The sequence below is a fragment of the Oncorhynchus tshawytscha genome, linkage group LG14 (assembly GCF_018296145.1).
Source record: "Oncorhynchus tshawytscha isolate Ot180627B linkage group LG14, Otsh_v2.0, whole genome shotgun sequence".
NCBI lineage: Eukaryota > Metazoa > Chordata > Actinopteri > Salmoniformes > Salmonidae > Oncorhynchus > Oncorhynchus tshawytscha.
The window spans coordinates 9,210,738-9,227,793 of NC_056442.1; the positions used below are offsets into that span (position 1 = coordinate 9,210,738).

Consider the following 17,056-nt stretch of genomic DNA (forward strand, 5'->3'; position numbering starts at 1 on the left):
CTTATGAGGAAACATTTTCTACAGACCTGGCAGCAATAAGATTTCTCCCCTATGTGAATCCTCATGAATTTTCAGACCAGTGCCAAAATGAAAACAATTCTCACAATCATTACACCTAAATATGTTATCCTCTGTGTGGATCCTCATGTGATAAGTCAGATACCGGGGGGGGGGGGCGTTGCCTAGGCAACCAAAGACTCGTTTTCAACAAGACCTTGCTGGTTACACGGTTATATTTTAACGATGAATAGGCTTTGTCTGAATTAAATCAAATGAGGGCTAAGAGTCAAACCCTAACGTTACCGATCCCAGTAAGAGAGAGATTTTTTTAAATGTTTAAATACCAGCTGACAATTGAGGCAAAGAGGAATTAAATGGAGCAGCAATGTTCCTGCGCTGCAGGGTTTCTCAGAATCATTTAAAAAGCAAGGGCATACTATATTGTGTACAACGTCAGCTGTAGCTAACGTTAACAACCAACTGACTATAACATACCGTTCTCGTTCTATGTTAGCTCCACATGTTACTGCTCTTTTGTGGCCAGGCTAATACCCTGGACCTTTGGAGAGCCCAAGACGAAGTGCCCAGACTAAAAGATTTACAGGTTGTCATTACCTCTGTCAAAAAGTTAATGATACATACGCTTTCAAACCTAATCATGAGTACCATTACCAAAGTATGGGACAGGTGGGAATCCGTGATGTGATTTCTTTGTCTGGTGTAACAATGACTATCCCCTAGAGCTGTCCACTTTGAAAAAGCGGGAGAACATGAAAAGCAACCTGGACTGCTTTATTTTTTTAAGCATTTCCTGCCGGCCTGGTGCAGATAATATCTGTGGCAATGAATGAGGCATCATCTTCGGTATCCTCTGGTGTCCATCTCCCCTGTGGTGTTCGTGGAAGCTGTATCCTGCAGATCAGATTTTAATCTGTAGATACATGCGATACACTCAGTGGACAGTTTATTTGGTACACCACCCAGTTCACAAAAATGGTTGTGACTTTCTATATAAAGTAGGCAGACAAGCAGAGGCATTCAGTTACAATTGGGGAAACGATTGACCTAAGTAGGGCTGTCCCTGACAAGAAAAACTATTTGACATTTTAAAATTAATTTTTCCATATATAAACAACCTGTGTTTTAATAGAATCAACAATATATGCATTGAGTTTGTCTGATGCTTTAAGCTCACTGTTTGATTTAATAAGACACTCATGACTCAAGAGGGAGCCAAAGACCAAGATAACCAGAAGAATAAAAAATTTAACCTGATCCAACTATTCTCCTCCTGCTCCTGCTGGCTTTCGCAGATGCTGCAATTACTCTCCTGAAAATGCCGGTAATATGCTACACGAGGTGTCGGAAACCTTTCTCAATTTATCTTACCATTTCTACCAATCTGCGTGCAAGTTATGGTTTTCATATGAACATGTTCGTGGAACAGTTGTATAATTTAATTTATAATAACATATCTCAAAATCATTGTCATGTGGTTAGTCAGTTGTATCCAAATTTAAATGAAAATGATACAAACCTAAAAAAGTAACTTCTTTTTCCATTGCCATCGATGTAAAAATAGACTGAATGCTTAGCAGGACAGGAAAATGGTCCAAAAGAACATCCCTGGTCATCCCTCTGATCTGGCGGACTCACTAAACACAAATGCTTCATTTGTAAATGGTGTTGGAGTGTGCCCCCGGCCATCTGTAAATAAATAAAAATAATATAAACGCACCATCTGGTTGATACTTAAGTATATTTAAAACTGTGGCCTCCCAAGTGGTGCAGTGTCCTAAGGCTGTGCTACTAGAGATTCTGGGTTCGAGTCCAGGCTCTGTCGCAGCCGGCCGTGACCGGGAGACCCATGGGGCGGCGCACTATTGGCCCAGCGTCGTCCGGGTTAGGGGAGGGTTTGGCCGGAAGGGAAGTCCTTGTCCCGTTGCGCACTAGCTACTCCTGTGGCGGGCTTTGCGCAGTGCATACTGACACGGTCACCAGGTGTACGGTGTTTCCTCCGACACATTGGTGCGGCTGGCTTCTGGGTTAAGCAGGCATTGTGTCAAGAAGCAGTGCGGCTTGGCCGAGTTGTGTTTCAGAGGACGCACGGCTCTTGAACTTCGCCTCTCCCGAGTCCGTACGGCAGTTGCAGCGATGAGGCAAGACTAACTACCAAATTGGATACCATAAAATTGGGGTAAACCCCCCCCCCCACCAAAAAAAAAAGTATATTTAAAACTATATACTTTTACTGAAGTAGTATTTTGCTGGGTGACTTTCACTTGAGTAATTTTCCATTAAGGTAACTTTACTTTTACTCAAGTATGACAACTGGGTACTTTTTCCACCACCAACACGGGAGAATTGAGGATTGCCTGGTCCGACGAATCCTGGTTCCTGTTGCGTCATGCTGATGGCAGAGTCAGGATTTGGCATAAGCAGCATGAGTCCATGGCCCAACCCTGCCTGATGTCACTGGCGTCAACAGTACAGGCTGGTGGTGTAATGGTGTGTGGACTGTTTTCCTGGCACGTTAGGTCCCTTGATACCAATTGAGCAATGTGTCCATTCCATGAAGAATTCAGGCTGTTCTGGAGGCAAAGGGTGGTCCAACCCAGTACTAGATGTGTGTACCTAATAAAGTGGTTACTGAGTGTACATGTGTGTAATTCATTGTTTATCATTCAGTGTTAAATTTACATTGTTTTAGAGATCTCCTGAATCAAATTATCTGTAAGTCATATGTTGCCTACATTGTACTTGCCTGGATACCAGACAAGTACATTCCTTAAATACACTAACGTCTGTGAATTTACAGTGTTTGATTCTGGAAATGGTCCTCTACAAGTCGGAATATTACAATACAATTACATTTGAACTTACTCTACTGGGTGTCTGCGTTGTTGGTCCTCCGTTGGGTCGAAAATTCTGAAAGAATATCCACAGGTTTATAATTAAACCAACTTCTCAAAGCGCTGGTAGTGTATTCAGATATCACCTGAAGCATGTGCAAAACCATGTAAACATGCACACGCGTTCAGGAAGTATATGCATGTATTTACATCATATGCACATGCCTAAGTTGGATTCTGAACACACTGACTGTTTAAGCTTTTTTTTCCCGAATGGGGTTTTCAAGCATCTGAATCTGGCAGGTAAACGCTGCACCAAAATTCTACCAACACATCTCCTGTGCTACACACGCAACACGGATGCTGGATCATTGCTACTTTCCCTTTTGAGACGGCTACAAGCCCCTGTCTTCAGCAAATCAGATCATGCCTCCATTCTGCTCCGCCCCACCTATAGGCAGAAACTTCAACAGGAAGCTCCTGTGGTAAGGACTCTTCAACGTTGGTCTGACCAATCGAAATCTATGCTTCAAGATCATTTTCATTCACGTGGACAGGTAAATGTTCCGGGTCGCCTCAGAATAGTATTGACGTATAACACGGTGTGACAGGGTTCATCAGGAAGTGCATAGAGGATGTTGTTCCCACTGTGTCAATTACAATTTATCCAAACCAAAAACAGTGGATAGATGGCCGCATTCGCATGAACCACCACCTTTAACCATGGCAAGGTGACTAGGAACATGGACATGTACAAATAGACCAGCTACGACCTCCGTAAGGCAATCAGAGGAAAAACGACAGTACAGGGACAAAGTGGAGTCGCAATTCATAGGCTCAGACACAAGATGTATGTGGCAGGGACACCAGACAATCACTGATTATAAAGGGAATGCCAGCCACGTTGTGGAAACCGACACCTCCCTCCCAGGCGAGCTAAACTATATATATATAGTATATCCTATATAACATAATGCTGTACACACCTTTTCTATTCATATACTGTCTTTACACACCATTACATGTATATATTTTTACATTGAGTATACTAATCATTAAGAACACCTTCATGAAATGGAGTTCCTCCCTCCCCATGGGCCAGGGATGCTGGCCCCTGTTGACTCCAATGCTTCCCACAGTTGTGTCAAGGGGCTGGATGTCTTTTGGATGTTGGACTATTCCTGATACACACAGAAAACTGTTGAGTGTGAAAAACCCAGCAGTGTTGCAGTTCTTGACCAACTGAAACTGGTATGCCTGGCTCCAAATTCCATACTCCATTCAAAGGCACTTACATCTTTTGTCTTGCCCATTCACTCTCTGAATGGCACACACAATCCATGTGTCAATTGTCTCAAGGCTCAAAAATCCTTCTTTAACCTTTGTTCTCCCCTTCATCGACACTGATTGAAGTTGATTTAGCAAGTGACATCAATAAGGGATCATAGCTTTCTCACCTGGATTCACCTTCAGAAAGTATTCACACCCGTTGACTTCTCCCCCACATTTTGTTGTGTTACAACCGGAATCTAAAATGGATTCAATTGCAATTTTAATAATGTCAAAGTGGTATTATATATTTAAAAATGTTGTGTTATTAATGATTTGTATACTCAGTGTATATACATTATATGTCATCACAGTATATTTATAGTCCAGTTTCTGACATGGCTCGTTCTGATATTTCTTAATTTCGTATATTTTTTTCTGGATTATGTATTACTGGAGCTAAAAACACAAGCATTTCGCGGAACCTGCGATAACATCTGCAAATCTGTGTACACGACCAATAAACTTTGATTTGATAATCCAGAAAATCATGTTTGGGTGAACACACACATACACGTGCACACAGGCTGGCTGTGAACTGATAGATTTGTGAAGAAGTGTTATTTTATTAACCCTATTTGAAGGGGTTAGTCAGTTATAGTGCATTGGGGAAAGTATTCAGGCCCCTTGACTTTTTTGATACATTACAGCCTTATTCTAAAATGCATGAAATAGTCCCCCTTGCCCATAATGACAAAGCAAAAACAGGTTGTTAGATGAGACATTTTTGCAAATGTATTAAAAATAAAACCGAAATACCTTATTTACAAGTATTCAGACCCTTTGCTATGACACTCAAAATTGAACTCAGCTGCATCCTGTTTCCATTGATCCTCCCTGAGATGTTCCACCTGTGGTCATTTCAATTGATTGAACATGATTTGGAAAGGCACACACCTGTCTATATAAGGTCCCGCAGTTGACAGTGCATGTCAGAGCATAAAAGTCATGAGGTCGACGGAATTGTCCGTAGAGCTCCGAGACAGGATTGTGTCGAGGAACAAATTTGAGAAAGGGTACCAAAAAATGGCTGCAGCATTGAAGATCCCCAAGAGCACGGTGGCCTCAATCTTTCTTAAAAATTGAAGGAGTTTGGAACCACCAAGGCTCTTCCTAGAGCTGGCCGCTCGGCCAAAAACGGAGCAATCGGGGAGAAGGGCCTTGGTCAGGGAGGCGACCAAGAACCCAATGGTCACTCTGACAGAGCTCCAGACTTTCTCTGGAAATGGGAGAACCTTCCAGAAGGACTTCCATCTCTGCAACACTCTGTCAGTCAGGCCTTTATGGTAGTGGTCAGATGAAAGGAACCCCTAAGTAAAAGGCACATGACAGCCCGCTTGGAGTTTGCCAAAAGGCACCCAAAGGACTTTCAGACCATGAGATTGAAGATTCCCTGGTCTGAAAACAAGACTGAACTCTTTGGCCTGAATGCCAAGCATCACATCTGCAGGAAACCTGGCATCATCCCTACAGTGAAGCATGGTGGTGGGAGCATCATGTTGTGGGGATGTTTTTCAGTGGCATGGGCTGGGAGACTAGTCAGGATCGAGGCAAAGATAAACGGGGCAATGCTCCAGAGCGCTCAGGACCTCAAACTAGGTCGATGGTTCACCTTCCAACAGGACAAAGACTCTACGCACACAGCCAAGACAACACAGGAATGGCTTCGGGACAAGACTCTGAATGTCATTGAGTGGCCCAGCCAGAGTCCAGACTAGAACCCGATTCAATATCTCTGGAGAGACCTGAAAATAGCTGTGCAGCAACGCTCCCCATCCAACCCGACAGAGCTTGAGAGGCTGTGCAGAGAAGAATGGGAGAAACTCCCCAAATACAGGTATGCCAAGCTTGTAGCTTCATACCCAAGAAGACTCAAGGCTGTAATTGCTGCCAAAGCTGCTTCAACAAAGTACTGAGTAACGGGTCTGAATACTTATCTCTATTGGCCAAAAGCCTGTGTTAGCATGGGCAGCGCCATTGAGGACTTCCGCCATTTTGCTTTCGTCAACTCGCCTGGACTTCCCAATTCATTGTCTGTTCCCTCCTGATGACTTGTTGGGCATGACCTGACGACCCGGTTGGAGTCCTGACAGCCGGGTCACCAGGAGCCTATGTATTTTACTTGTGAAGAAGTAAATGGACTTTTAAAGATGAGATGGCCTCAATGGCACTGCCCATTCTCTCACAGACGCCATCGTGACACAGAGATGTTATGTTTATGGTCCAGGCCCATCACCTTTTATAGTACAGCGCCCAGTGGCAAGAAGTGACATCCTATGAAAACAAACTATAGGCCAACAACAAATGTCTCCTAGCCTCCCACACATAGGCTACTTTCTGTCGCTAACACAAACTAAATATAAAAACGAAACAAACATTTCTATCAAAACTCAAACAAAATAAAAACTAGCAAATCAAGTCTAAAAACTAACTAATAGTTCTAATCAAAATAAAAAAACAAATATTAAATCACAAAACTATAATAACCTTGCAGCGATCCCTAGCGGCTTTTCAGGCTATAAATATGCAGAGGCGGGTTGCTAGTGACCAGCGTAAGCTTGCTAGATGTAGCCTAGGCATAAAAAAAAGCCTAGGCATAAACCAACATTGTTGGTTAAAAATCACTCAACTTTAGACATTTTTCAGATAACGACTATAGCTAGCTCATGTTGTCACCTGTGAAGCCAACAAGAGTAATGAAACGCTTCCAGGTCAAGTGTAATTACTTCAAAGTTAGTCATGTCACGTGAAACTGTAAAATGAATAATAAAGGCTAAAATTATTGTATTATCAACATATCTTATACGAGTCATAAAACACATGGACCTCTAAGTAATTTTGGGTCTTTTTAACAGGGCCTCCAACTCTTTTCACAAAATCATTCTATGACTTTTCCATAAAATGTTTTATCATGACTTACAAGGAAGACAGTACTCAATAGGGGGCAAAACACACAATAAAACACACCGAAGTAGGTATCATACATGCACACGTAAACAATGCATCAATTCCCTAGGGGAAATTCCAGTTAGTTCAGGTAAAGAATGGTTACTGGTGTCTCGTGGGCTGAACTGGAATCAAATGGTTTCTACTAGATTCAAATGGACCAGTTCAAGCGGCCGTTTGAGCTAGACTCGGTTACAGCTTGCATCAACGTGGGCTTTATCAGATCAAAATAATCGCATCACTATCGTTGGATTAATTATTTGACAGATATTGTGCAGGGTTCACATGGAAAGTTAAAGATGACTATACAATGTAATCAAGTATAAAACTATGAACAATAGTAACTATTTGTAGTATTACAAATAGCAAAAGACAAGAGTATATTATTCACCCAAGAACCGTATCTCCACTCACAGGTGGAAGTTACAAAATGTGACTCAATCGTCTGACTGATGTCCATGTGTCCACTTAAGCATTGCTTTGTTTTGACTTAACCTAAATAGATTCTTTTCAGTGTCTATTCTGATGACAATTCAATGCACTTTTGGCATTTAAGCATTTGACAGACGCTTGTAAGATTCCTCCTGTGTTCCTCTCATACACAATGTCAAAAAAAGGCAGTCATGAAATATTTTCTAGTCATGGCAGTAATGTGGTCTCTTTCTCTCTGTCTCCCCAGTCAATTCAGATTCAAACAATTAGTGAAATATTTACAACAATCCTGACAGCAATATAGTTTATCGTTCATGTGATTATCCTCATATGAACTCATGTGACTACCGCCAGTGCTGAAAGATCTGCTACTATAGCGACAATGAGATTTTCCTTGTGTGAATCCTCATATGTGTTGTCAGATTACCTTTATGGCGAAAATTTTTGCCACAATAATGACAGCTATAAGATTTCTCCCCTGTGTGAATCCTAATGTGAGAACTCAGATTACTAGGACGAGCAAAACATTTGCCACAGACCTGGCAGCGATGTGGTTTCTCGCCTGTGTGAATCCTCCTATGAAGTGTCAGCTCACCAACTCGAAAGAAACATTTGCCACAATCATGACAGCGATGAGGTTTCTCCCCTGTGTGAGTCTTTATGTGATAGTTCAGATACCCAACTTGAGAAAAACATTTGCCACATTCACCACAGCGATGCGGTTTCTCTCCTGTGTGGGCCTTCATGTGCAATTTGAAGCAGTCAATCCGAGTGAATACTTTGTCACAATCCTGACAGTGATACGATTTATCCCGTGTGTGGGTCCTCATATGAGAATCCAGTGTTCCCATCTGAGCAAAACATTCACCACAATCACTACAGCAAAATGATTTATCTTCTGTGTGACTACTCCTTTGCACTGGTGATTTCAAATCCATGGATTTTCTACCATTCAAGCTTTGTCCTTTTTCTGTCCATGTCTTCTTTAATTTGCCCTGGGGATGAGAGTCACTGGTTGTCTCTGAGGAATCATCTTCCTTAGGTTCTGTTTTGATCTGTTCAGTTGAGGCCATTCTGTCTTTGTATTCTTCACTTTGGGTTTGTGAGGACTGAGTTGAGTACTGATCATAGTCACTTTTCACCCAGGCAGGAGTGAATACAGAGTCTTCCTCCTCCTGGATGATACTGAATTCCCCCTGTTCCTCTTTAATCTGTATGGGGTTCCAATTAAATTTCCCCAGACTGGGGCTCCACTCCTGCTTATAATGCTGATGCTCGGGGGGAAACTCCTCTTCAGAGACAATGAACTGCTGGAAATCTGAAGGGAAGGAGAAAAGATGAGTTAGAAGTTAGAAGCTGATGAGCTACGTACTGATGATCTGACATAAGATACATGGGGTCTAAGATAGCCTATGTTCAAGATTTCGCACTCATCTGTGCTGTTGTTGATTGGCGCAAACAGTTTGCATATAATAGTCAATCATTTTTACCAACAGCCGCAATCTGACTAATGATTATAATGGAGGGGTTATAGCTCATTACTGGTCTAAACAACACTAATGGTCCATACAAAAACACAAGCGAGCAACTTTGTCTTCAGTAATCTCTGTTAACCCAGAACATTATAGCCAAACCGAGAGAGCCAGGTGCTGCTAATGAACGAGGGGTCTTGCGTGACTGAAGTGAGGATGGCGGAAGCAGGTGCAAACTTGGATCTTCAATCTAATGGCGGCGGAATAGAGGAAGAATGTAGAGTGTAGAGAATGGAAAAAGGAGCAAAGTTACGTGTCCTCTTACATGGCAGGAATACAGTTTGTAGAAGAGGAGCAGATGGCCCAAATGCCAAACTTGAGGATTCCGTTTGTGATATTTCAACTGGTGGGAAAGTATTAGGTCAAGTTAAAGCTGTGAGGATCATGAGAAGTAGGCTAGTTTGATTTCTTGTACTTCCGCGGAGCAGAAAGAGCATGTGTTGTGGCTCATCCGATTTGAAAAACCTGCTGTTGTAGGGCACCCGTCCATGTGAAAACTCAGATTAAGGGGTTAATGTCGGGCATTTCATGGGGAGTTGACTTTATGCATGAGCATGAGCAGTACCACCCTCTCAGGCCCCGGAGGCGGCCCCGGAGCCTGGGGAGGGAGATATGGAAATTTGAAGGACAGAGTTAGAGCTAGTTAATTTTGTTTTAGTTTGTCCCCCCCCTCAAATGGAATGGAGTTGAATTATTTAACCGCAGTTCAGTTGGTGGTAGCGGTAATGCACCATAAACATTGGATGCCAACTGCTATTAAACACAGGAGAAGAAAGGGTTAACATGTCCGTAGTTTTCCTGTCAAATTCGGCTACTCAGAAAACGTTGTCGCAGGTGGAAATGTATGTCACATGTTTATGGGCTACTTCTAAATTGCACCGCGGCTGCCATGAGATTTTTCTTAATAAAAAAAAAACCTCTATTAATTACACTGACTATCTGCTGAGTGGTAGAGGCAGAGGCAGTAGTTTACTAGAGCCAAAACAGAAAGGGAGAGAAACTGAGAAATAATCATTCAACAGTTTCAGAGAGCGGATCGATTGATGTGCTTTCTTTATGGGTAGGCTATATAACCAGGGCGTCCTGTCGTACCGGGGACGATACAAAAATATGGCTGGACAATAGGTTCTGGACAATAGATCCAAAATTCATCCAACTAGGCCTACTGTAGGTTCATCCCCAAATGTTAAAAAGCAATGAAGATGACGCAACAGATCAGAACTTTTAGCTTAAAAATGTTGATAAACTATTATTTCTATATATTATAAGAGCAGCAATGTGCACAAAGCAGTAGGCTGTGCGTGAATGTTCTAAAAATGCAATTAGTGGGAAGACACCATTCTAAAGAGCATACCGCACATGCAGGTGGTTTCGTGTGAGAAATGTAGAAAGAGGGGGAACCTACAAATGGAACGAGCAACAAGGGCTGCTAATATGACTAGGATTGTGGATGCTGACTGCCTCCGCTCCTATTGCAAGGTGAGTGAGGTGTGCAACAGGCCTTTCTCTCCAGTCATGACCATTTGAACTGAACGAACTGTGCCTCAAGTACGTCAAAAGAATCAAGACTTTATCCGCCATGAATAATTGTCAAACATGACTGGCATTTAGACTACATTTATGTCATTGACAGCTCACACCCTGTGGTAAATCAGGGATTAGAACTTTCAGCTATCTCCCTCGCCAATGTTCACACAGGAATGTGCCTCTACACAGATGTTTTCCCACCGAAACTCTAACTAGGGATGCACGTTATATCAGTAAGCATATTGGCCGATATGAACTAAAAATGCCAAAATTGGCATCGGCCCGATGTCTAGTTTAACGCCGATGTGCAAACCTGATGTCATAGCTGACGTGCATACCTATATAAACGTACGTGCATACCTATATAAACGTACGTGCATACCTATATAAACGTACACAGAACAAAAGCAGAAAAATATTAAGCACACACTTCCAACAACTAAACAAGTTCGAGCAGTCATTTGAAAGAGTAAGAACATTTCAGCGAGACAACTCAAAGGCGAAATCCATTAATGCCAAGATAATGGAATTCATTGCCTTTGACAATCAAACGTTCTCTGCCGTGGATAATGTTTGCTTTCACCGAATGGTCGAGCACCTCGAGCCCCGGTACACACAACCAAGTAGGCGCTATTTTTCAGATGTTGCCCTACCGGAGTTGCACAGTATTGTTGAAACGCACACCCATGAGCTACTTGCTATGGGCGTCACTGTTATTAGCTTCACGACTGGCGTTTTGGACCAGCGGTTTTAGGCCCATGAGCATGCAGAGTCTGACAGCACAGTGGGCTGACGAGGATTTTGTACTGAGGAAAGTCGTATTGCATGCCCAAGAATGTGCTGGTTGTCATACCGCTGCTGCCATTTATTTCAATGGCATTTGAGAACATGTTTGAAACTTAAAAACATGAACACACTCCTAGCTCCATTTCGAACAACTGACCCGAGAAATAAGCTCATCAACTGCGGCTGCAGCAGATGTGATGCCCTCTGTCATGGCATTGAAACTCCTGCTCAACAAAACTACCGACAAAGACCAAGGGGTTAAAACTTGCAAAAGTACTCTACAAGAGGCTATGAACAAGCGATTCGGTGGCATTCTCTGTGAGCCTCTTTACTGTGTCGCCACCTTGCTCGATGCTAGGTACAAGGACCGATACTTCGATGCAGACAAGAAACAGGGTTTACGTGAATGTTACAGACAGAGCTGGACAAGATGGAAACGGACACAGTGACAGTGAAATAGGTTTTGAATATGTTTTACTGGTAATGGGGACATATGTAAATGCCAACAAAATAACTTTTTGGTCAGTGTGTGTGTGTGTTTCAACTATTTAACTGTACTAGAATGCTTAAAAGGCAGGTAAAATGTTAAGTATCGGTATCAGGGTTTTTTGGCAGGGAAATATCGGATATCTGTATCAGCCAAAAATGTCATATCGATGCATCCATAACTCGTTCTAAAGCGAATACTGGAACAATATTTCTAACATAGAATGTGGGGAATGGTCAGAGGCGATCTAAAGAATAATAATGTCATGTTGGTTGTTATTTTGTGATGTCATTAAAAATGTTAAAGGAAATACTCTAACTTGAAAAGTATATACACTACATGTAAGAAGTATCCATCCTCCACATTGTGTATGAAATATGAAAAATTATGACTGTTTTTGTTAACAGCTACTGGATCGGTCCCCCCTGCAAGACGGTTGAGCTAACGTGCGCTAATGTGATTAGCATGAGGTTGTACGTAACAAGAACATTTACCAGGACATAGACATATGTATTATCTTTTACCAGATCTAATGTCTTATTCTCCTACATAAATTTCACATTTACACAAACTTCAGTGTTTCCTTTTAAAGGGTATCAAAAATATGCATATCCTTGCTTCAGGTCCTGAGCTACAGGCAGTTAGATTTGGGTATGTCATTTTAGACAAAAATTGAAAAAAAGGGGCGGATCCTTAAGAGGCTTTTAAGAGAGGGATGTGAGCTAAGAAACTATAAGAGGAAATTGTTTCTATAACTTTGTACAAGTGAGTAGTCACTGCCCCTTGAGTGAGGTCAGAGAGTGTCAGGCTCACGAACTGCCCCTTTTGAAGAACTGTTTAAATGAGGGGTTAAGAATTAACATATCAGACCAGAGAGGCGTTTAGCTGCAGCTCACCTCCAAAGTGGTTCGAACTCTCTGCCTCATGTTGAAATCTCAACACGAGGCAGAGACAATAACATCACCTCCCGGACAATCACTGGTATGGCTGATTAGCTGTCCTAAGTAAAGTATCTAGAAAGGGGAACTTATGTGGGACCATTCTACTACTCTCCTCAAATCACTGTAATACACTACTCGCTTCACCACCATGGGAACCATCGACCCGGCTGGCTGGCCTATCTTCAAAGAATCATCTTCCAGAGCAAATGGAAGAATAACAGTAGAAGAGACAGGTGGGGACTCCTTTTGGACAATCAGAGCCCGACAAGCGTGCTGCACAAATGCCCAGCACCCTATCCAAGAAGGCCTGATACCGACAGAAATCCATGAAAAACCAAGACATTTACACGTAAATACATTCATGATTTCTTACTTCAAAACGGGTGGCAGTTCATGTGCAAAGTATATGATAACTGTGAGAGTAGTTTCTAAATGTACCAAAGTATTATGTCTCTGTCCCTCCCTCTCTCTCGCCCTCCCCATCTCCTTTGTAACAAGCCGCCATATTGCGTAACTCCGCTAGGGACCTGTTTTAATGTATTAAGTGTGTATGTTTATGCTGTGTTACCATTTAGTTAGTAAATACATAATTAAACCAATTTGTGTAGTACTGAATCATAAGTAAGGCTCGGGATTTTGCAGATGCAGGAGGTTACAACTGTTCAGAATTGTGAAATTATATGATTACTGGTTATGGTTATGATTAATACGTTGACTGTTTTATGGATGTGATAGGTTTAACTCAAGAGATGGTAACTCTTTAAACAACCCCAAATCCTAATGAGTTTATTGTTACATGAATAATTTAAAATCGGGTAACAATTAAACATAGTTAGTTGATTTGATAAATAACGGTCATCAGATTAATGAAAGTAAGGTCACGACAGCCAATGAAATCATTGTGAATGACCTTGGTCCAAGAGTAGACCCATGTCGGCATATAAAAATAAATAAAAAATCGCCAGTTTGGGACGATTTAAATGTCACTTTGGGGACAATTCTGGGACGGTGAAGAAAAAAGTCAGTCTTGAGCCCTGCATGTCACAACCTAGCTAGCATTGGCCAGAAAGTCAGAGGAGAGAGAGAACTGTGTACAGTGGAGCCGAGGTGAGGACAGAGAGGAACCTATTAATGCCATTACTGACTGTTCAGAGGGATGGAAGTCTGCAGCCACACATGATTTTTTTTTTAATTATGAAAGACATAAAAGACAAAAAGGAAACTGTTGGAGCTTTTGGATTTCTATACTCTAGTTGAAAATAAGATTATTTTAGAGCAATGTGCCTTGTATTAATACCCTTTTAAATGAGTGTTCTAAAAAAAAGAAAACATACATTTTAACCATTCACTATCACAAACCAATAACAAAGGGTGAAATGCAGAGAACAAGGTAAAGCGATTGGATTTAGATTGTCATTATGGAGACACACATTGGATAAAGGTGGCAACTCCTCTCTTGCAGCTGGGGCTAGTTTTCAGGAGTCAATAAAGTGCTAATGGCCTCAAAGACGGTGTTTTGGAGGATATATTGGCACGGTGTTGCAAACCATTATCACCTTTATACAACGGGTTACCAACATATTCAAATAATGATTGACGTATTTTCATTAAAACGTTACTTTTAGAGACACGACCCAGTCGATCAGTCTTTTTGTTCTGCATCTATGGACGTGACCCAGTTGTTTGTTCTAAATGTTCCATGCCATATGTTCTTATCCCTTACTTGCTAGCTAACCAACTAAGGCTAATTTACAATTTACTTTAAAAAGTGCAGCCAGATGAACAATAAAGTAGCCGCATTTGCATTTGTTTAAGCTGTTTTCTTGTGACATTTATTTGGATGCAGCCATAATAATTAGCTGAGGCGCAATTTCGCCTCGCATAGAAAATATGCTCACTTGTCAAGACACTTGTTCAGAGATGCTAGCCAACAACACAGCAAACACAATCACTTCAAACTGAAGCTGGACAGACTGCAAACTAGCCACCCTTGTTTTGTTTTATATTTTTTCATTTGATTTTTTTTGTATATTTATCCAGAAAAATGATGCCAGCTGATTCATGATTTCAACTGGCTGAGAAACACTGCCTGCCTGTCTGTCTGTCTCATCCCAACATGCTCATTACTATGGGACAGCAGGAGATCAAATTTGAATATTGAAACAATTTTGCAAATGTGGAGAGAGGTATATACAAATCTCCGCTGTTCAAAACTAAATGTTAGTCTAAAAGAAATGTGAGATAATGTCTAGATGCTTTTTATAGTGGAGATCAAGTTAATAAATTGCCTGGCTGGGCTAATGAGACAGTGGATTGCACAGTCAGATGTAACAGAGTAGGCATTTTAATGTCATATATTTAGCCGGTGGCAACTTGTGGATTATAAACTGGGTGGTTCAAGCCCTGAATGCTGATTGGCTGACAGCCGTGATATATCAGACAGTATACCATAGGTATGACAACATGTGTTGTTACTGCTCTAATTACGTTGGTAACCAGTTTATAATAACAATAGCGCACCTCTGGGGTTTGTGGTATATGGCTAATATACCACGGCTAAGGGCTGTATCCATGCACTCCGTGTTGCGTCGAGCGTAAGAACAGCCCTTAGCCGTGGCCCTCTGGCCTTATTGGTTAAATAGACACCGGCCGGAATGCGGTTCAGGATTCAAGATTATACACACCCGTTGTATAATCTGGCAACCCTGAAGACAGTTACAAATCGATAGCCCACCTTCGTCTTCAGCATCAGCCGCGGGGGAATTGCCCGAAGGACTGTTGGTTCTCGATGAACCACAGGTAACAAACGTCTGCCCTTCTATGCCACTCACCGACCTGTACCTCGACTGAGTCAGGCTGAGTTGCTTCTCTAGCATTTTGATTTGCTCTTTGCTTTGAAAGACTTCTACACTTAACGCTCCACAGCAATCCTCTACTAATTTGCAAATCTCTGTCACGGCAGCGGAGGCTAGAATGTCCATGACGGAGCTTATCCGTTGACGCAAAACACTCGTCTCCGACATTGTAAACCCTTGTTTTGTTTTTTTTAACCGGTCACAATTACTTAATCTATTTAGATTCTAAGCGTTTTTTCCCAGCAGTTTATTCGCGAAATAATACTATTTGTAAAGAATATATGGCTTTTTGTTATCAGTGTTTCGCCATCTTTGATAACTGTGTTCTTGCGAGTGCATCCGGTCAGATTTTAGATGGGGGGGAATCTAGAAAGCGCCACCTACCGCGTGGAGAATAGAAGGCGCCTTACTCCGAGTTAAATCTTTGAACACTGATTGGATTTGGTGTATCCTCTGACTGCATGATTTATTCCTATGGTTTGCAGAATCATTGTTTCATAATTGAGTAAATCATGGTTTTTATTATGGTTGTTGGTTATCAACTTGACTAAACGATTTAGCACTGGAGTAATCTTTACCTCAGGCAAACTGAGGTTGTAATCGTCTCAAGATCTTGAGAAAAACGTAATTAATATTGTTCATTTCTAGTACATATGCTTGTTTTTACCATAGATATAGAATATGGTCCGTTTTTTTGTACACCATATCTTACTGGAAACCCTCTTATCCAAATAAGGCTGTAAAAACATTCCATGCAAAATGTCTCCTCTAAACATATCCCTATATCCAGTCCACACCCATTACTGTATTTAACAGAGCCTTACCCGAGCCAAAGGCCGGTCTCGGTAAACAGGTAAATTGAGGCTCAATAAATAAATGGAGGTTTCTATATATGACTTTCTGTTCTCATCACAAATCTTTTCTCATCCCATTTTATGCTGTCAACCAAAAGCACCATATCCAATGTTTTTTGTTGTCATATTGTTCCATAGATGATCGTAGACATTAGTTATCTTCCTGAAAGTACTAGCCCGTACAATGTTATATATTATATACACACACTTAAAAAATGTTTTACTTGAAAACAATACCAGTTTAAGTATATAGAAATACATTTTTATTCGAAATTACAACATATTTAACCCATTGGTGAACACTTATTTAAAGTAACATACAGTAAAATAATGCAAATGTTCAAAGCAGTTAGAAATCTTATTGCACTGAATTGTGTGTTGCTAAGAAGATAGTCAACATTGTGAAGCATCTTATGGTCTAACATGCGCAAATGAATGGGTATTGTGTGCCACATGCGAGGTTCCTCCAGCCCTGGCCCACTACAAAAGGAAAAACAAAAATGTGTCATCTTAGT

At 41.4% G+C, this 17,056-nt stretch overlaps 1 protein-coding gene across 1 annotated transcript; it reads right to left on the reverse strand.

The window, feature by feature from the left end:
* Positions 1–6,005: 6,005 nt before the first annotated feature.
* LOC121839253 (zinc finger protein 570-like) lies at positions 6,006–16,015 on the reverse strand. Its single transcript, XM_042296988.1, has 2 exons — positions 15,567–16,015; positions 6,006–8,877 (listed from the first exon to the last, which is right to left on the reverse strand). Exons 1-2 carry the CDS (start codon positions 15,853–15,855, stop codon positions 7,931–7,933), a joined length of 1,236 nt encoding a protein of 411 aa, XP_042152922.1. The 5' UTR covers positions 15,856–16,015; the 3' UTR covers positions 6,006–7,930.
* Between the last annotated feature and the right edge of the window lie 1,041 nt (positions 16,016–17,056).

Excerpts from the sequence above, each read along its gene's own strand:
- LOC121839253 (XM_042296988.1), bottom strand. The coding sequence starts at position 15,855 with ATGTCGGAGACGAGTGTTTTGCGTCAACGGATAAGCTCCGTCATGGAC. Across the intron at positions 8,878-15,566 it reads GGCTGATGCTGAAGACGAAG|ATTTCCAGCAGTTCATTGTC; the intron begins GTGGGCTATCGA and ends CCTTCCCTTCAG.